General features: G+C 38.8%; 1 protein-coding gene across 1 annotated transcript in view; it reads left to right on the top strand.

Moving 5' to 3' along the window:
• The window catches only part of NEMF (nuclear export mediator factor), a 153,980-nt gene that overhangs the window by 43,593 nt on the left and 93,772 nt on the right, over positions 1-16,615 (top strand). Inside the window, 6 exon segments of the mRNA XM_053697652.1 lie at positions 830-1,012; positions 3,125-3,188; positions 4,650-4,738; positions 5,705-5,808; positions 6,286-6,348; positions 10,130-10,242. Coding sequence (XP_053553627.1) covers positions 830-1,012; positions 3,125-3,188; positions 4,650-4,738; positions 5,705-5,808; positions 6,286-6,348; positions 10,130-10,242 — 616 coding nt within the window.

Raw genomic sequence — 16,615 nt, forward strand, 5'->3', positions numbered from 1 at the left:
CCGATCATAACTATATGCTATACCTGGTTTTAGTTGTTAGTTTATAACTTTACTTTGTGGAAGGATGGTGATTAAGGGTTAACAGTTTATTTTGTTAGTTTGCGATGTGAGGGGATGGCGGTTTATGGGGTTAATAGTGTAGTTTATGGGTGTAAGTGTACTTTGTAATGTATTTTTGTTGTATTTTGTGCAACTTTTTTTATTTTGGAACACACTTTACCAGAGCTCTTAGATCGCGGTATGGAATGAAGCGAAAAAGACTATTGCGCTAGCGCAATCGTAAGATTACTCCCAACTTGTAATATCAGCGGGAGACAAATGGATCGCAAAGTTGCCATTGCGCTAGCGCAGTCTGTTGCGCCTCACTTGTAATCTCACCCTGTAAATGTATATTGTTCACTAGACTATTGTATAGTTTTATCATTGGAAAACTTGTATCCATGTACTATTATTCTGCTTTGTAACCTCAATAAAAAGATTATTTCATAAAAAAAACAAAAATCAATGGCTTTTTTATGATGCTTTTTCATACACCTGATAGAATTGTTTAATTTGGCTCTTAAATATTACAGGTCTTTAAAATTCAGTTTATTAATATAGAAGCTTTTTAAATTGTTGCCTTGCCAGCTGGCCCAGCTCTCTCTCTTTACTTTTTAGTGTGTCTGTCTCTTTTTTTTGTCTTACGCTTTTTTTTTGGCGTTCTACTTCGTATTATCTGTTATTTTTCCAGTCCCCATATTAACTAGCATGTTGTATGCCTGTGTTTTATGTTACAATTTGTACACAAACTGGAAATTGACAACTTTATTTGCTTTTATTCTTAATCTAGAAACCCATATGCATTGTCAGAAGGAGAGGAGGAGGATGGGGAAGACGAAAAAGTGGAAGCAGAAGAACCAAAAGGAAAGAAGAAGAAAAATAAAAATAAACAGCAGCCGAAGAAAGCTCAGAAAAACAAACCTGTACTTGTGGACGTGGATCTTAACCTGTCTGCCTACGCCAATGCCAAAAAGTAAACCGTTTTACTATTGCATAAAAATGTTTCAGAAATGCTTGTTTACAAAACTGAGACTTTTACATCACACGAATCGCTGATCAACACACACACAATCTTCAGTGCTTTTTGTAATGTGTTTCTTGGTACATGTAGTGAGGTCTGAATTTGTTGGTTGATGTCATTAAATTTTTTTTAGTTTTTAAATCTCTATGAAATAATTTTTAAGAGAACATTTACCTTAAAGGGACACTGTACCCACATTTTTTCTTTTGTAATTCAGAAAGAGCATGCAATTTTAAGCAACTTTCTAATTTACTCCTATTATCAATTTTTCTTCGTTCTCTTGCTATCACTATTTGAAAAAGAAGGCATCTAAGCTTTTTTTTGGTTTCAGTACTCTGGACAGCACTTTTTTATTGGTGGATGAATTTATCCACCAATCAGCAAGGACAACCCAGGTTGTTCACCAAAAATGGGCCGGCATCTACACTTACATTCTTGCATTTCAAATAAAGATACCAAGAGAATGAAGAAAATTTGATAATAAGAGTAAATTAGAAAGTTGCTTAAAATTTCATGCTCAATCTGAATCATGAAAGAAAAATTTTGGGTACAGTGTCCCTTTAAAGGAAAACTGACACCTAAGATTTTTAATTTATTTTCTGTGCTCGTAGAATGTTCAAAGTCTATATTATTACATGTAGGTTCTTTACTAATAGGAACTTAAATGTCGTTTTGTTTTGCTGCATTATACCAAAAAGGAAGGTGGGAGGGCAACTTACATGCAAAGGATGAATTTCTTTGCATTAAAGAGAGGTACACGGTCTTCCCATAGCCAATGATACCACTGCTATGGTGTTTTGCCTTGGTCTTTCATGATATTTCATCTTCATATTACTTTTTCAGTGGTAATGAGATGATTTTTAAGATACCTCCTAACATTGTAAAATTGGTGCCTGGCACGGTGCAAAGAGCTGGGGAGTTTGCAGTCATGTGTGGAGTCTGTGTTGGATAAGGGGTTGGCTCTAGGGGGGACTGAGGGCAAAATGTTAATATTTGGGTAGTACTTGTTTTAGAGAATAATTTATATTTATAAGTTATGTGCTAGTACATTAGCTGAATTTTATTTAGGTGGATCAGCTGCACATACAGAAGGTGGATCAGCTGCACATACAGAATGTGAAGCAGCTGCACAGAGAGCAGAACTATGCCTGATAACATTACAAAAGTGTTCCTCATTGACAGCTAAGATAAATTAATAACAAAAACTGTGGTTATGTAGAGAATATAAACTCCCAATTCATTGATAATCAGAACCACAGCACACGAAACCCTAATTCGAACCCTGCAGGTGCATCACAGAGACACGTCCCCCAAGTATTCACAGCCGATATACTGGAACCTCTGCATCAGTCTGGCTGATGTGTATGAGCGCCTAGCAGACAAGCACACAAACGATTCGACCCTGCAGGGTTCGAATGAGTGAGTGTTTCCTGTGCTGTGGTTGTGATTAGCACTGAATTGGGAGTTGATATTCACTACATAACCACAGTTTTTGTTATGAATTTATCTTAGCTGTCATTTTGTAACCCTTTAGTAATCCCTGGCTGTTAGTGAACTGGTTACAATATAACCAATACGTTAGAATAGCTCATTTTAATAATTTAAGAATAAAGTATTACTGTTTTTAACATATTGGTAGGAAATAGTGCTCCCAATCTCTCTCTTCTCATTTCTCTCTTTTTTCTTTTCTGTCATTCTGGTTTTCTACTTTTGAATTATATATAAAGACACAGATATTGCCCAGCGCAGTTTTTCTCCCTGACCAACAAATAAAACTATTGTACATGCTAACGTACCTCAAAAACAGCTTTTTACTGCCCTTTTCCAATTAAATTGTAACGTATAAGAAGGTGGAGAAAAGCAATAAATATTTAGTAAAAAAATAAACGCAGCTTTGTGTCTCTGCTCTGTGAGCTACAGTATAGTCAGTGGCGTGGGGAGGCAAAGTGAAGGAAATGGAATGTAAATGGTAAACGTGCAAACTTTAAAACGTAGTATCAGATGTTCAGCAGTGACACATTCTATGTACGTTATTGTTCATGGAATGTTCTATTCTTTTCTCAGATACTATGATTACAAGAGACACGCAGCAAAGAAGCAACAGAAAACTGTGGAAGCTGCAGAAAAGGTACAGCAAGATATTTACACATCACAGAACATGCTGACTGTTCCCGGCCCACTGGGCCTAAGGCACTGGTTAATAGACCTCCATGTCATTTCTAGTGTTAGGTTAAAGTATTACCCGCTTTAGCATTCTTTTAAACAAGTCGTACACATAACATAAAAAATAAAAGGACACATTAGAGCATTTTTTTTATACCAGACGTTGTGGATCCTCTTAGTCTTGAGTACATTAGTGTAAATATCATTATCACTGGTCATGGCACTTTACAGAATGCATTAAATGTTTTTAGGCAAAATTCTAACTGCGTTGCATAAAGGTTATTAATTAAGCTTGTTAACCAGAGCTGGCAAAGTGTCCTATAATTCTACAAGGATTGCTCATGATGCAGCATAAGATTCATACTCTGTAGCTGGAGGATGACAGACTCTGTATAAGTAAGAACCTGCAGTTACAAAACTCACTGAATAGCCTCTCAGTATTGGTAAAGCTAACCAAGAATAGAAAGATGTCACTTGTACTTAAAGTGACATTGTAGTGCCAGTTACATGCTTTATCATTTGTAACAATATAAAATATTATAAAATAAACAACAGCTTTGTCTCAGGTATATTACTTGGGAAGCTGGGGGGGGGGGATTACTGTAATTCATAGCATGATCCAAAACAAAGTGCGAGGTTCATATATAGAGCCAGAGGAAAATAAACTATTCTAAAGTAGTACTATAGCAACCAGTTCCATAAGTAACTATGGCTGAGATGATGTGAATAAATATTTAGTGCTCTGTTCCAGTCAAAATGGATTTTCACACACAATAATCTTTTCAAATTTAATCCCTTCCAGTCCATAAAAAGGCTCAGTTTCTAATGTTTTTCAGGTCAGTCTAACTTGTCTTCGTCTTTACATTGGTATTCCTGCCCATCTGAAAACACGTTTTACACCAATTTTCGTATAATTCTTTGAAACGTCTAAATTGGGCCATTTTTGCCTCGCATATTTTATCTTTTCGCACATCTTCTTTCTTTTGCCTGTAAACGTTAAATATGGTTTCCGTTAACGTTTTACTACACACTGTTATTTCCTGCATTTATGAAAATATTAACGTAGTCTTAAAATTGTAACATATGTGAATGTTTACTATTTGCAATTTAGTTTTCGGACGCTTTACAAATGATTAATTATTAGAATTAATTATTAGAATTCAAAATGAAAATGTTCTTAAAGTGTACAGATATTACAAAATTCAAAGAAAAAAGGCAACCAAACACACTCATCATTCATTATTAATCATTTCTTAAATAAGTGCCAAAATTCTGGTTTGGAATTCCAGAGTTCATGGCTCATTGTTGTGAAAGGTCATCAATATTTATTTTGTTAAACTATATATGTTAGACAGAATGCTAAGGGTCATTCTGAAATAGTAATAAACATATTATAAGTGATTCCTTTATTTGTTGTATAAAATAGGCGTTTAAGTCAGCGGAAAAGAAAACCAAGCAAACCTTGAAGGAAGTCCAGACTGTCAGCACCATTCAGAAAGCCAGAAAAGTGTATTGGTAAGTCTGGGTCACATAATCTTCTAGATGATTTATAGTCTGTTAAGGGAATTCTTAGCTTGATACTTTTATAAGACTTGAAAATAAATATTTATATAAATGTAATGGTGACCAAAAGAAATATTTATATAAATGTAATGGTGACCAAAATAAATATTTATATAAATGTAATGGTGACCACGACCAGGTACTCGCATCTTCTTTCCTGCCTGGGATGTCTTCTGCACTGTTATTTGGTTCTGACTGTGTATGGTTTGGTGAGCAGAAGAATGCAGATGTTTATTTGATGATCAATGTGTTCATGACCAGTGTGATAGACATTTATTGATGCCTTTGCCTGCCTGACAGGTACCTTGTTACTGTGTTCCTGTTGCAGTTACTTATATACAGTTTTCCTATTGGCCAGTTCCTGCATATTCCGCTCCTGCAAGGCTTTACACACTTTTGTGTCCTACTGCTGTATACCTGCTATTGTAGCTTTTGCCCTTTACTCCCTATATCTTACTGGCCTCTATTTTATCACCATTATTTGTCTCTTGGATTCTACTGATGGATTCCAGCATTGGTACCTACTGGCCATAGCTGCTATTGACCTGTCTTTGACCTTATGACTATATCTGTTGGCATTACTTGATCCCGACTCTGCTGAGTGTAGCCTGATACTGAGCCCTGCTGGCTGTTACTTTGTACTCAAGTTCAACTACCTTGTTATCCAGGGTCTTTTTCTATGGCTACCTTCTAGGTTGACCATCTTCAGACTCAGACATTTAGATAACTCATTGCATCTGTTATGTACCTGTCCAATTATCTGTTTACTTCTATCTGAATCTGATATATTTTATTTCTTTATTGATGCCCTGGGAGCTATCATATCTGTGAACTTTGTAAACGAAGATCAGCTGACATTATAACAAATGTTTTTTTGCTTTTAGATGCTAATTCCATACACTGATTTCTTTTGAACAGGTTTGAGAAGTTTTTGTGGTTCATAAGTTCAGAGAACTATCTGATCATTGCTGGGCGAGACCAACAGCAGAATGAGATGATTGTTAAGCGGTATTTAAAATCAGGTTAGTGACCACTGTCTGTGATGATTTTTTTTGTAGTCTAAGTTTGATTTCTGTTTTATTCCCATGAATGATCATGTTTTCTGGTACAGTTTGATTTCCTATTTTATTCATTTGTTTTTTTTATGTGTGTCTGCATAAATTCTAAATAATTCAAACCGGTGAATTTTTGAAAGGAACAACTTGTCCCAAAACTCTCTAAAAGCTTCAGGAATGTTTCTATGTTCATTTTGCATTGAAAAATCAGCACTTTTTTTTTATCAATGACTTGTGTACATTTTTTTAACTGAGGAAAGTGGGTTCTATCTCATCTATTTCTCTTTTAATCATTTTAAAGACAGTTGTCATTCAGAAACATTTTAATCCTGTGATTTTTACACATACATTTATTTTTCAAAAGAATATGTCATACTTCCCATCTATCCACTTCAGAAAGAGTAGGTGTAAATTAGTTTTATCGATATTTACCCTGTATTACAGGTGACCTATACGTTCATGCTGATCTCCATGGAGCCACAAGCTGTGTTATAAAGAACCCCTCAGGTAACATTAATAATTTAATGAGGGGACACTAACAAGTGTTATTATTTTCTTTTTATGGTCCGATATATATTGCTCCATTTATCATTCATATTCTCCTATATTTTCTCCTAAAAGTTCTCATGAAAAATAAATCGCCTATTTATCATTCAAAAATGCGCCTAAAATTGGGCAAGTTCGACTGTAAATTTCTCCTACTTCATGTTCTCCATAAAAAGGGTTAAATTAGATCATTTTATATTCTCCTGTGGAGGACTGAAGGTTCTCCTGCAAGTTCCTGCATTAAAGTTCTCCATAACTACTGTGGTGAACAGCATTAGCAATCTAGTCTCTATCAGTTGTGGAAGCAATTACACACAAAAAAGGGCTCTACAAGGTGCAAAAATGATCTATATCAAAGCGCAAAAATAATACTTATTGGAGCGCAATAATAATTTATATTGGCGTGATAAAAAAATATATAATGAAGCACCAAAATAATATATAACAGAGCACAAAAGTTATATCTATTGGGGCATAAAAATAAGACAAAAAAGAAGCACTAAAATTGAAGCACAAAAACAATGAATGCTGAAGAGGGGCGTTTACAAAGCTACTAGGAAGGCTGTATAAAGATTTCGATTGGCTTATATATGACTGACATGGAGAATAGTTGCTTATTTTTAGTGATAAATAAGGAGAAGATACTAATCTGACTGGAGAAATTTATCATTAGTTCTCCTCAGCTCTCCTATGGAGAAAAAACAACTTTTGTGTGCGCCTCTCCTAAGTAGAGCTGCGGAGAACTGATAGGAGAACAGAAAGGAGAATTTCCCAAATGACTGATAAATGGAGCCCGTAGTGAACTATCGATATGAAATCCAAAAATGTTCTTTTGTGATTCAGACTGAGCATACCTTTTTAAAAACGTTTCTATTCTATTGTCAAATTCCTATGATATTCTGTGCTGAAGAGATACCTAGGTAGGCATCTGGAGGACTACATGGCAGAAATAGTTCTACAATCTAGTGCTCTTGCAAATGGATAACATTCTTGCAAAACTGCTGCCATACAGTGCTCCTGAAATGGGCCGGCTCCTAAGCATACGTCTTTTCAACAAACAATACAAAGAGAACCAAGAAAAATTGATAATAGAAGTAAATTAGAAAGTTGTTTAAAATTGCCGCTATATCTAAAGCATGAAAGACAATTTTTTCGTTTCATGTCCCTTTAATGTTTTACTTTCTGACAAACTGAAATAATAGTAAATTGCTAGGACTCTGAAGTCTCACAAGAAGGTTCTCATCGTATTATAAAAATGAATCTTGTCACCCTTTGACTGCAGTTTTAAATATTCATAATGAGACATTCCTAACTATGGCTGTCTCCTGTACCTCTCCTATCTGACTTGTTCAGAAAACAAAGCTCTGAATTCCATCTTGAGTGAAATCATATTAAAGGGACAGTCTACACCTATAACAACCTTAGCCCATAGCTACGATCTTTTGCTGGCAATTGTATTGAACCCCTGCATCCATATTTTCGCTTATTCACTCACCCACATTTTCTCAAAAGAAGTTTATATTTCATGATTCAAGTATGGCCGCCAAACTCCTCCCAATAGCTTCTCCTCCTACCTTATCAAGTGGTTCTCCTTCCCTATAACACTCGTGCACGGAGCACCTAGCGACGTCATAGGACTCTAACACACATGCTCATAGAGGTGCAGCTCGAAACCGGAAGTCTGTCAGCGTTATCTGAGCAAACCCAAAAGCGCTCCCTTTTTTTTGTGGTTCCTCCGTTGAAGCTATTCTAACACTCTGAAGTACTTCTGATATTTGAATGCAGCAGAAACATAGAGATAAAGTTTGGTTCCGGATAGCTGGTTTCCAGTGATGTTGCGCATGCGCGAAGCACTGAAAGCGCAATACAGTATTTTAATCAGTGATCAATTTTCTATTGGTCAGTTGAAAATAAGAGAGTGGGTGATGTATTGGGTAGGTGGAGCGGAGCGGCCATTTCTAACCGTCGGAATATAACTTGTCATTTAGAACAACTCTGGATGTGTAGATGACTCAATATGGTTGCAGGGGTGAGTAATGAAAATCAGAAAATAATCTAACGGATGGACTAAGGTTGTTATAAGTGTAGACTGTCCCTTTAAAGGGACACACTACATCATTTCACTTTCAAATGGTGTAAGAAAAAAAATGAATACAAAAGTTTATATAATAAAACAGCTTTTATCCTTATGTACCTTACTCCTTCTCTTCCCCATGCGCCCACCCGTCTCTTCCATTATAGAAACAGAGCAATACCGCCAATCCAAAGCTGTGACGCTAGCTTCTATCAAGGGAATAGGTGCCTGCTCACGCCGCCTTCATTAAACCTCTGCTCAAGAGTCACTCCTGCAAGACCCGACACTTGAGTAGATGCTGACAGCGAGAATCCTGAGCTTGCACCTGTTCTCTATACAAGCTGTAGTGCTCTGCTTCTATAACTGAACAGATAGTGATGCACGAGTGGGGAGGTGGATGATTAAGGCTAAATTCTATTTGATTATATAAACTTAGGTGTTTAACTTTTTTATTCTTACATCATTTGAAAGGTGAATATATTTAGAAATGAGGTGGTGTTTCTTATGGGATTAGTTTTGTGTTCTTTCAATGACACATGATTTGGAGACAATTGTACATTTTAAACCCTTGTATCCATCAATATATATCAATAAAAATAAAGCACTGTAGTCATACGTTTCTAAAAGAAGATAGCCGTCAATATTGCTTTAATTATGCTGCGTATACGGTTATTTTGACTCACTATATAATGTTCTACAAATAGACTGTATTCCTGTTAAACATAAATACAAACAAGAAAATAGAGAGATGCACTCAGCTGAGACAGAACAAAAGCTAGAAAAACTCAGGGTGCAGTCTCTTTAGCACATTATGCCTTTTACAGAGAAGAAATATCCTGTAGCATATCAGTGTGACCCTGCCCAATGACAGCCCAGCGCCAAAATACCAGGCAATTCTTCTCTGAACAAGAGAAAATAACAAACCCCAGACATACGGGTAAACCAGGCGTGGACTCCTTGCACACATCCCCTAGAGAGATGCAACTGCACCTCACTGACGAGGCCCAAAGGAGGCCAAAACGTACGTCTGGGGTTTGTTGTTTGTCTTGTTCAGAGAAGAGTTGCCTGGTATTTTGGCGCTGGGCTGTCATTGGGCAGGGTCAGACTGATATGCTACAGGATATTTTTTCTCTGTGAAAGGCATTGTGTGCTAAAAGAGACTGCACCCTGAGTGGCACTGGCCTTGTGGACAAGCACAGAAGTTTTTTTAGCTTTTGTTCTGTCTCACAAGTAAAAAAATGTTTTATATTGCCAGATCATTTTATTTCTTTATTTGTAACTGTTAAGTCCCCTGTGGCAAGTGCAGCTGCAACTAACTGTAGGTGACACACACTGCTAGCTGCCCTCTCTGCACATTCTCTGTCATTTGTGCAGTAAAATAAGGGAGGAAAAAATACACTTTGATCTAAATGTTACTTAAAGGGCCATTATAGTAAAAAAAAGGTTAGATGGTCTTATAAATTAGAGCATGTCATTTTTTTTTTTTTTAAACTATTATGGCCCTTTAAAGGGCTGATTTGAAGAGTTAGGGTGCATTTTACCAAAACCAGAGCCCCCCAAGAGGGTAAATAAGCATTTTTCATCCCCTTCCCATGGTTGTGTAAGGCTGAAGCTAGGCCTCCCATCAGTACATACGGTACCTCATATTGTCCTGTGTTATTGTCATAGGGGAGCCGATACCCCCGCGCACACTGACTGAAGCTGGCACCATGGCTGTTTGCTACAGCGCTGCCTGGGATGCGCGAGTTATTACTAGTGCCTGGTGGGTGCATCACAATCAGGTAATGCTTTTTTTTCTGGGCTTTGTTTGCTAGTTCAGTTTTTGGCACCTAATCAAGGGTATGCTACTGTACTTGTAATGCCTCACTAGGGACGCACATGGTTCTCTATCAGAAAGAAATACCCAGAATTATTCAGTATTTCCTGGCTTTTTACCTTAAACCACATCTTGTATAAATATGAAGACATCTTTACTCGTTTTAAGTCAGTATAAACTAACTGAATAGTGGTTATTTATTTATTTAATATTACAGGTACTACACAGTCAACTTATTTGCTTTATGTTAAAAGGCATTTAAAAAATTATTTGAATTTATTGAAAAAATAATGTTCCTGTCCTGAATAAAGCAATTATTTCTTGTCATACTTTTCCTTATCAGCCAATGAGGTTTAATAGGAAGTACTAAAGCAACACTGCAGCATTAGTTTCGGGGGTGTTAAAGGGATACTGAACCCAATTTTTTTATTTCATGATTCTGATAGAGTGTGGCATTTTAAACAACTTTCTAATTTACTCCTATTATCAATCTTTCTTCATTCTCTTGTTATCTTTATTTGAAAAAGCAGGAATGTAAACATAGGAGCCGGCCTATTTTTGATTTAGTACCCTGGATAGTGATTGCTAATTGGTGGGTATATTTAGCCACCAATCAGCAAGCATTACCCAGGTGCTGAACCAAAGATGGGCTGGCTCGTAAGCTTACATTCCTGCTTTATTAAATAGATACCAAAAAAACTAAGAAAAATGTATAATAGGAGTAAATTAGAAAGTTACTTAAAATCGCCTGCTCTATCTGAATCATGAAAGAAAAATTGTGGGTTCAGTATCCCTTTAAACATCTTGAGATTTTAATATAAAATACTTAGTTATAATAGCTAATATTTTTTTTTAATAATTTTTATTTTATTTTTAAATATGAATGTGGTACCTAACAACAACAACAACAACATATCATCATTTTTTTCTCAACTAACAACACAAACCGCACATGTATAATTTCCTTTAGTAAGTAAATGAGGCCACTTATGGACCTCACAACATATATGTGTGTCAGAAGGGAAAAATAGCAAAACAATCTCAACATTGATGGAGCCCTCTTCTGAGCCTATGATTAGTATATGTCAATCATCTCATTCAAGATTTACAGAACTAATTTCAGATCAGATATTTCAGGTAATGAATGGCAGCACCGGCCTTTGCTGGTAGATGACATCAGGACTCCTTTTCAAATGAATTTCTGGAACAAAACGCAAACGATAGTACAAAAACATTTTTCACCCAACATGCACGAAAGGAATTTACTCAATACAATAAAAGAGTTTTTGTCTCCTAAGATATGGTGAGTCCATGACGTCCTCAATTACTAGTGGGAATATCACTCCTGGCCAGCCGAAGGAGGGAGGGAAAGAGCACCACACCCAAGCTGTTAAGTGTCATTCCCATAACCCCTAGTTATTCGCTTTTTCTCTGTCAATGGAGGAGGTGAAGTTTTGTTGTCTGAAGAAAACTGGAATATTTTTCACTACAAGCAAGAATTTTGGGTCTAGCCGTACTCCACGTTAGTCTCTTCAGTAGGGCAGTGGTGGCTTTAAAGCAGTTAGGAACTTGTAAGGTGGGCCTTGCTGCGTTTTCCTAACATATTTGCTGCCCATGATATAGAAAGCCAGAGTAGGTTTACTCTGTTCTTTCTTTTTTCCACAGGTCTCTGAGGAGTATGTGTCTTCTCATACCAGGTAAGCTGTCCATCTGCAGGACGGCTAGATGCTTTTCTGTTTTCTGAGTAGTAGACTAGCACTTTTTAGATCCTGAGTAGGAATAATTGTGGCAGAATGCAGGCACGTGTATTGTATGTGATGAGAGACTGTATGGGTTAAGCCTTCTTATAGTTAGGAAGGTATTAACATAATTTTAGTTGGCTCTGTGGAGAATTGTTGTGAAGGGGTTACAAATTTTTCAGGGACTGTGTGTCAGTTTGTGTATACCGGCTCTGCTAAATATAGTTTATTTGCCAGGCAGTTAGTAAAAGCCGTTGCGCAGGAGTGCTGGGGTTTTTCTCTCAGTAGCAGCAGCCGGAGGGCCGGCTTAGCTGAGTGAGCTGGTTTTTCCGCATGCTTTCAGCTCTGTGTGTTATGCAGTTAGTCTTCCCTGCGGGTCACATGATTGTCTTCCCTTCCGATCCTAACGACGGAGCAGTTTCGGCACTTGCGTGTCGACTTTGTGCGGCAGAACTCAGACGTTTATCTTCCTTTGAAGCGGAGGGGGCAGGTAAGCACTTCAGTTTAGCTGAGGTGTAAAGGTTAGCACTGTGAGGTTCATGTCAACTAGAGAACCGCTCTTCCAGGAGTTAATTAAGCGTATTTTTTTGTGAGGACATGTATTTTTTTTCCTAAGACTAAGACAGGTTTATCTGTTTTTCAGTTATATTGAGGAAAATGTCTGACATGGAGCAGGAGGCTGCTTTCATGAATACGTGTCTTTTGTGCACAGAGATCCAGATTGTCTCCCATATGCAATTTTGTTCCTCATGTGTTAAGAGGACACTAAAATGCAAAGATAAATTATTTTCTCATGAGCCTAATGTCTCTCCGGTTGATGCTGTTAAGGCAATTCCACAGCTATGTCCTCAAACGTCCCTAGTCTCTATGGCGTCACATACAGTGCCTTGAAGGTCCTCTCAACCCCAGGGTGGGGTTTATTTGCAAGCAGAAATTGCTGCCCATTTTTTTAAGCGGTATCTGCGGCATTAGCTGCTTTTCCTATACTAAAAGGAAAACGCAAGAGGAAAGTTAGAGATTCAGATCCTGCTGCTATCACCAGAGTTGATCTTCCTCAGGAGTCTGATGAAGATACTTCGATAGCCTCTGAGGGTGAAATCTCAGATTCGGACAGTATAATTCCTTCGTCTGACGCTGAAGTTGCAACCTTCAAATTCAATCTGGAACACCTCTGTACACTGTTAAAGGAGGTTTTGGCTACATTGGATGACTCAGACACTCCTGTCGTTGTCAATCCTACAAAATCTAGAAAACTTAATAAATATTTTGATGTTCCTTCCTCTATAGAGGTGTTTCCTGTGCCAGACCATGCTACTGAGATTATAGCACAGGAATGGGAGAAACCAGGGGTACCCTTTAAAGAGTCATGGCAATCGGTGCCTAAGGTAGAAGGGGCCATTTTTACTCTGGCTAAGAGAACTACTATTCCTATTGAGGATAACTGCTCTTTTAAGGATCCAATGGACAAAAAGCTGGAGGCTTATTTGAAGAACATGTACGTTCATCAAGGTCTCCAATGGCAACTTGCAGTGTGTATTGCCACTGTGACAAGTGCGGCATCCTATTGTTTCGATGCCTTGTCTGACTCTCTTCAGGTAGAGACTCCTTTAGAGGAGATAAAAGACAGGATTAAGGCTCTGAAGTTAGCCAATTCCTTTATTTCTGATGCTTCCATGCAGGTTATTAGACTGGGAGCCACGATATCTGGCTTCGCTGTTTTAGCCCGCAGGGCGTTGTGGCTGAAATCTTGGTCAGCAGATGTTTCTTCTTAGTCCAAGCTTAGGGTAAGACCTTGTTTGTTCCTGGTCTGGCAGAAATTATTTCTGATATTACTGGTGGAAAAGGGTCGTCAGAGTAATTTTCGTTCTCTTTGTAATTTCAAAGGAAAATTCTCCTTGTCTTCTTCCAAGCAGGAACAGTCCAAGGCCTCTTAGAAACCCAATCAGTCTTGGAACAAGGGAAACAATCAAGGAAACCTGCAGTTGAATCTAAATCATCATGAAGGGTTTGTCCCCGATCTGGGATCGGATCATGTGGGGGGCAGACTTTCTCGGGTTTGAATTCAAGATGTCCAAGATCCTTGGGCTTTGGACATAGTTTCTCAGGGTTACAAATTGGAATTCAAAACTTCCACCCAGGGGCAGGTTTCACCTCTCAAGATTATCTGAAGACCAGATAAAAAGAGAGGCATTCTTGAAATGTTATTAGGATCTTTCTTCCCCGTATGTGATAGTTCCTGTGCAGGAACAGGGCCTAGGTTTCTATTCCAATCTGTTCGTAGTTCCCAAAAAAGAGGGAACTTTCCGACCTATTCTGGACTTCAAGTGTCTAAACTAATTTCTCAGGGTAGTGTCCTTCAAGATGGAAACTGTTCGTTCCATTCTTCCCTTAGTCCAAGAGGGTCAGTTCATAACGACCATAGACCTGAAGGATGCGTATCTTCATGTTGCCATTCACAGGGATCATCACAAGTTCCTGAGATTCGCTTTTCTAGACAAACATTTTCAGTTTGTGGCTTTTCCCTTTGGCGTTGCCACAGCTCCCAGAATTTTTTTAAAGGTTCTGGGGCTCTTTTGCCAGTAAGCAGGTCTCAGGGAATTGTGGTGGCGCCATACCTGGACGATATATTGGTTCAGGCACCATCTTTTCAACAAGCAAACTCTCATACAGAGATCTTGTTGTCTTTCTACGTTCCCACGGTTGGAAAGTGAATCTGGAAAAGAGTTTCCTTGTTCCAGCTACAAGGGTGGTTTTCTTAGGGACCATAAAAGATTCCCTAGCTATGAAGATTTTTCTGACGGAGGTCAGAAAATCAAAGATTCTTTCCTCTTGCCTCTCTCAGCAGTCTACTGTTCGGCCATCTGTGGCTCAATGTATGGAGGTAATTGGTCTGATGGTCGCTTCCATGGACATCATTCCCTTTCCTCGGTTTCCGTTTGAGACCTCTGCAGTTATTGCTCAGGCAATGGAACGGAGACCATTCGGATCTCTCTCAGAGGATAGATCTAGATCAGTAAGCAAGAGACTCCCCTCCGTGGTGGCTTTCTCAGGAACTTCTGTCTCAGGGTACATGCTTCAGGAGACCTTCCTGGGTGATTGTGACCATGGACGCCAGCCTGTTGGGCTGGGGAGCAGTCTGGGATTCATTAATGGTGCAAGGACTATGGACCCGGGAGGAGTCCACTCTCCCCATAAACTTCTTTAAATTGAGAGCGATTTACAATGTTCTGATGGCTTGGCCTCAGTTGTCCTTAGCCCAGGTTATCAGGTTCCAGTCCGACAATATCACCTCAGTAGCTTACATCAACCATCAGGGAGGAACTCGGAGTTCCTTAGCCATGAAGGAGGTGACTCAGATTAATTAGTGGGCGGAAGCTCACGATTGCTGTCTATTTGCCATCCACATTCCAGGAGTGGACAACTGGGAAGCGGACTTCCTGAGCAGACAGACGTTTCATCCAGGGGAGTGGGCTCTCCATCCCGGAGGTGTTCTCCAGGTTAATCCTCAAATGGGGGGGGGGGCGGAATTGGATCTGATGGCATCTCTGCAGAGCGCCAAGCTTCCAAGGTACGGTTCGAGGTTGAGGGATCCGCAGGCCGCCCTGATAGATGCTCTGGCGGTTCCTTTGGATTTCAACCTTCCATACCTGTTTGCTCTCCTTTCATGAGTCATTGCTCGTATCAAGTAGGAGAGAGCATCAGTGATTCTTATAGCTCCTGCATGGTCTCACAGGATCTGGTTTGCAGACCTAGTGGAGATGTTGTCTCTTCCACCTTGGAGGTTGCCTCTGAGGAAGGATCTTTTAACTCAGGGTCCATTCCTTCATCTAAATCTCGTTTCTCTGAATCTGACTGTTTGGAGATTGAATGCTTAGTCTTGTCTAAGCTTGGTTTTTCTGATTCGGTCATTGAGACCTTGAATCAGGCTCGTAAGCCTGTTACCAGTAGGATTTACCATAAGGTATGGTGTAAATACCTTTATTGGTGTGAATCCAAGGGCTTCTCTTGGAGTAGGGTCAGGATTCCTAGAATTTTGGCTTTTCTCCAGGAAGGTCTTGACAAGGGTTTGTCTGTCAGTACTCTGAAGGGTCAGATTTCTGCACCATCTATTTTGTTGCATAAGCGTTTGGCAGACCAGATGTTCATGTTTTTTGTCAGGCCCTGATTAGAATCCGGCCAGACCAGATGTTCAAGTTTTTTGTCAGGCCCTGATTAGAATCCGGCCTGTGTTTAAGTCTGTTGCTCCTCTTTGGAGACTTAACCTTGTTCTTAAAGTTCTACAGCAGGCTCCATAGATTTTAAGTTGTTATCTTGGAAGGTTTTGTTTCTTGTTTCTATCTGTTCTGCTCAGAAAGTCTCAGAACTCTCAGCTTTGCAGTGTGATTCGCCTTATCTTATCTTTCATGCCAATAAGGCGGTTCTTCGTACTAAGTTAGGTTTCCTTCCTAAAGTTGTTTCGGATAGAAATATTAATCAGGAAATTGTTGTTCCTTCTCTATGTCCTAATCCTTCTCATATGGTCAGCAGCCTCCTGAGAGAATTACAGCTCATTTCACTAGGGCTGTCTCTGATTAGGCCTGCCTGTCTTATTATCCCTCC

The sequence above is a fragment of the Bombina bombina genome, chromosome 1 (assembly GCF_027579735.1).
Source record: "Bombina bombina isolate aBomBom1 chromosome 1, aBomBom1.pri, whole genome shotgun sequence".
Taxonomy (NCBI): Eukaryota; Metazoa; Chordata; class Amphibia; order Anura; family Bombinatoridae; genus Bombina; species Bombina bombina.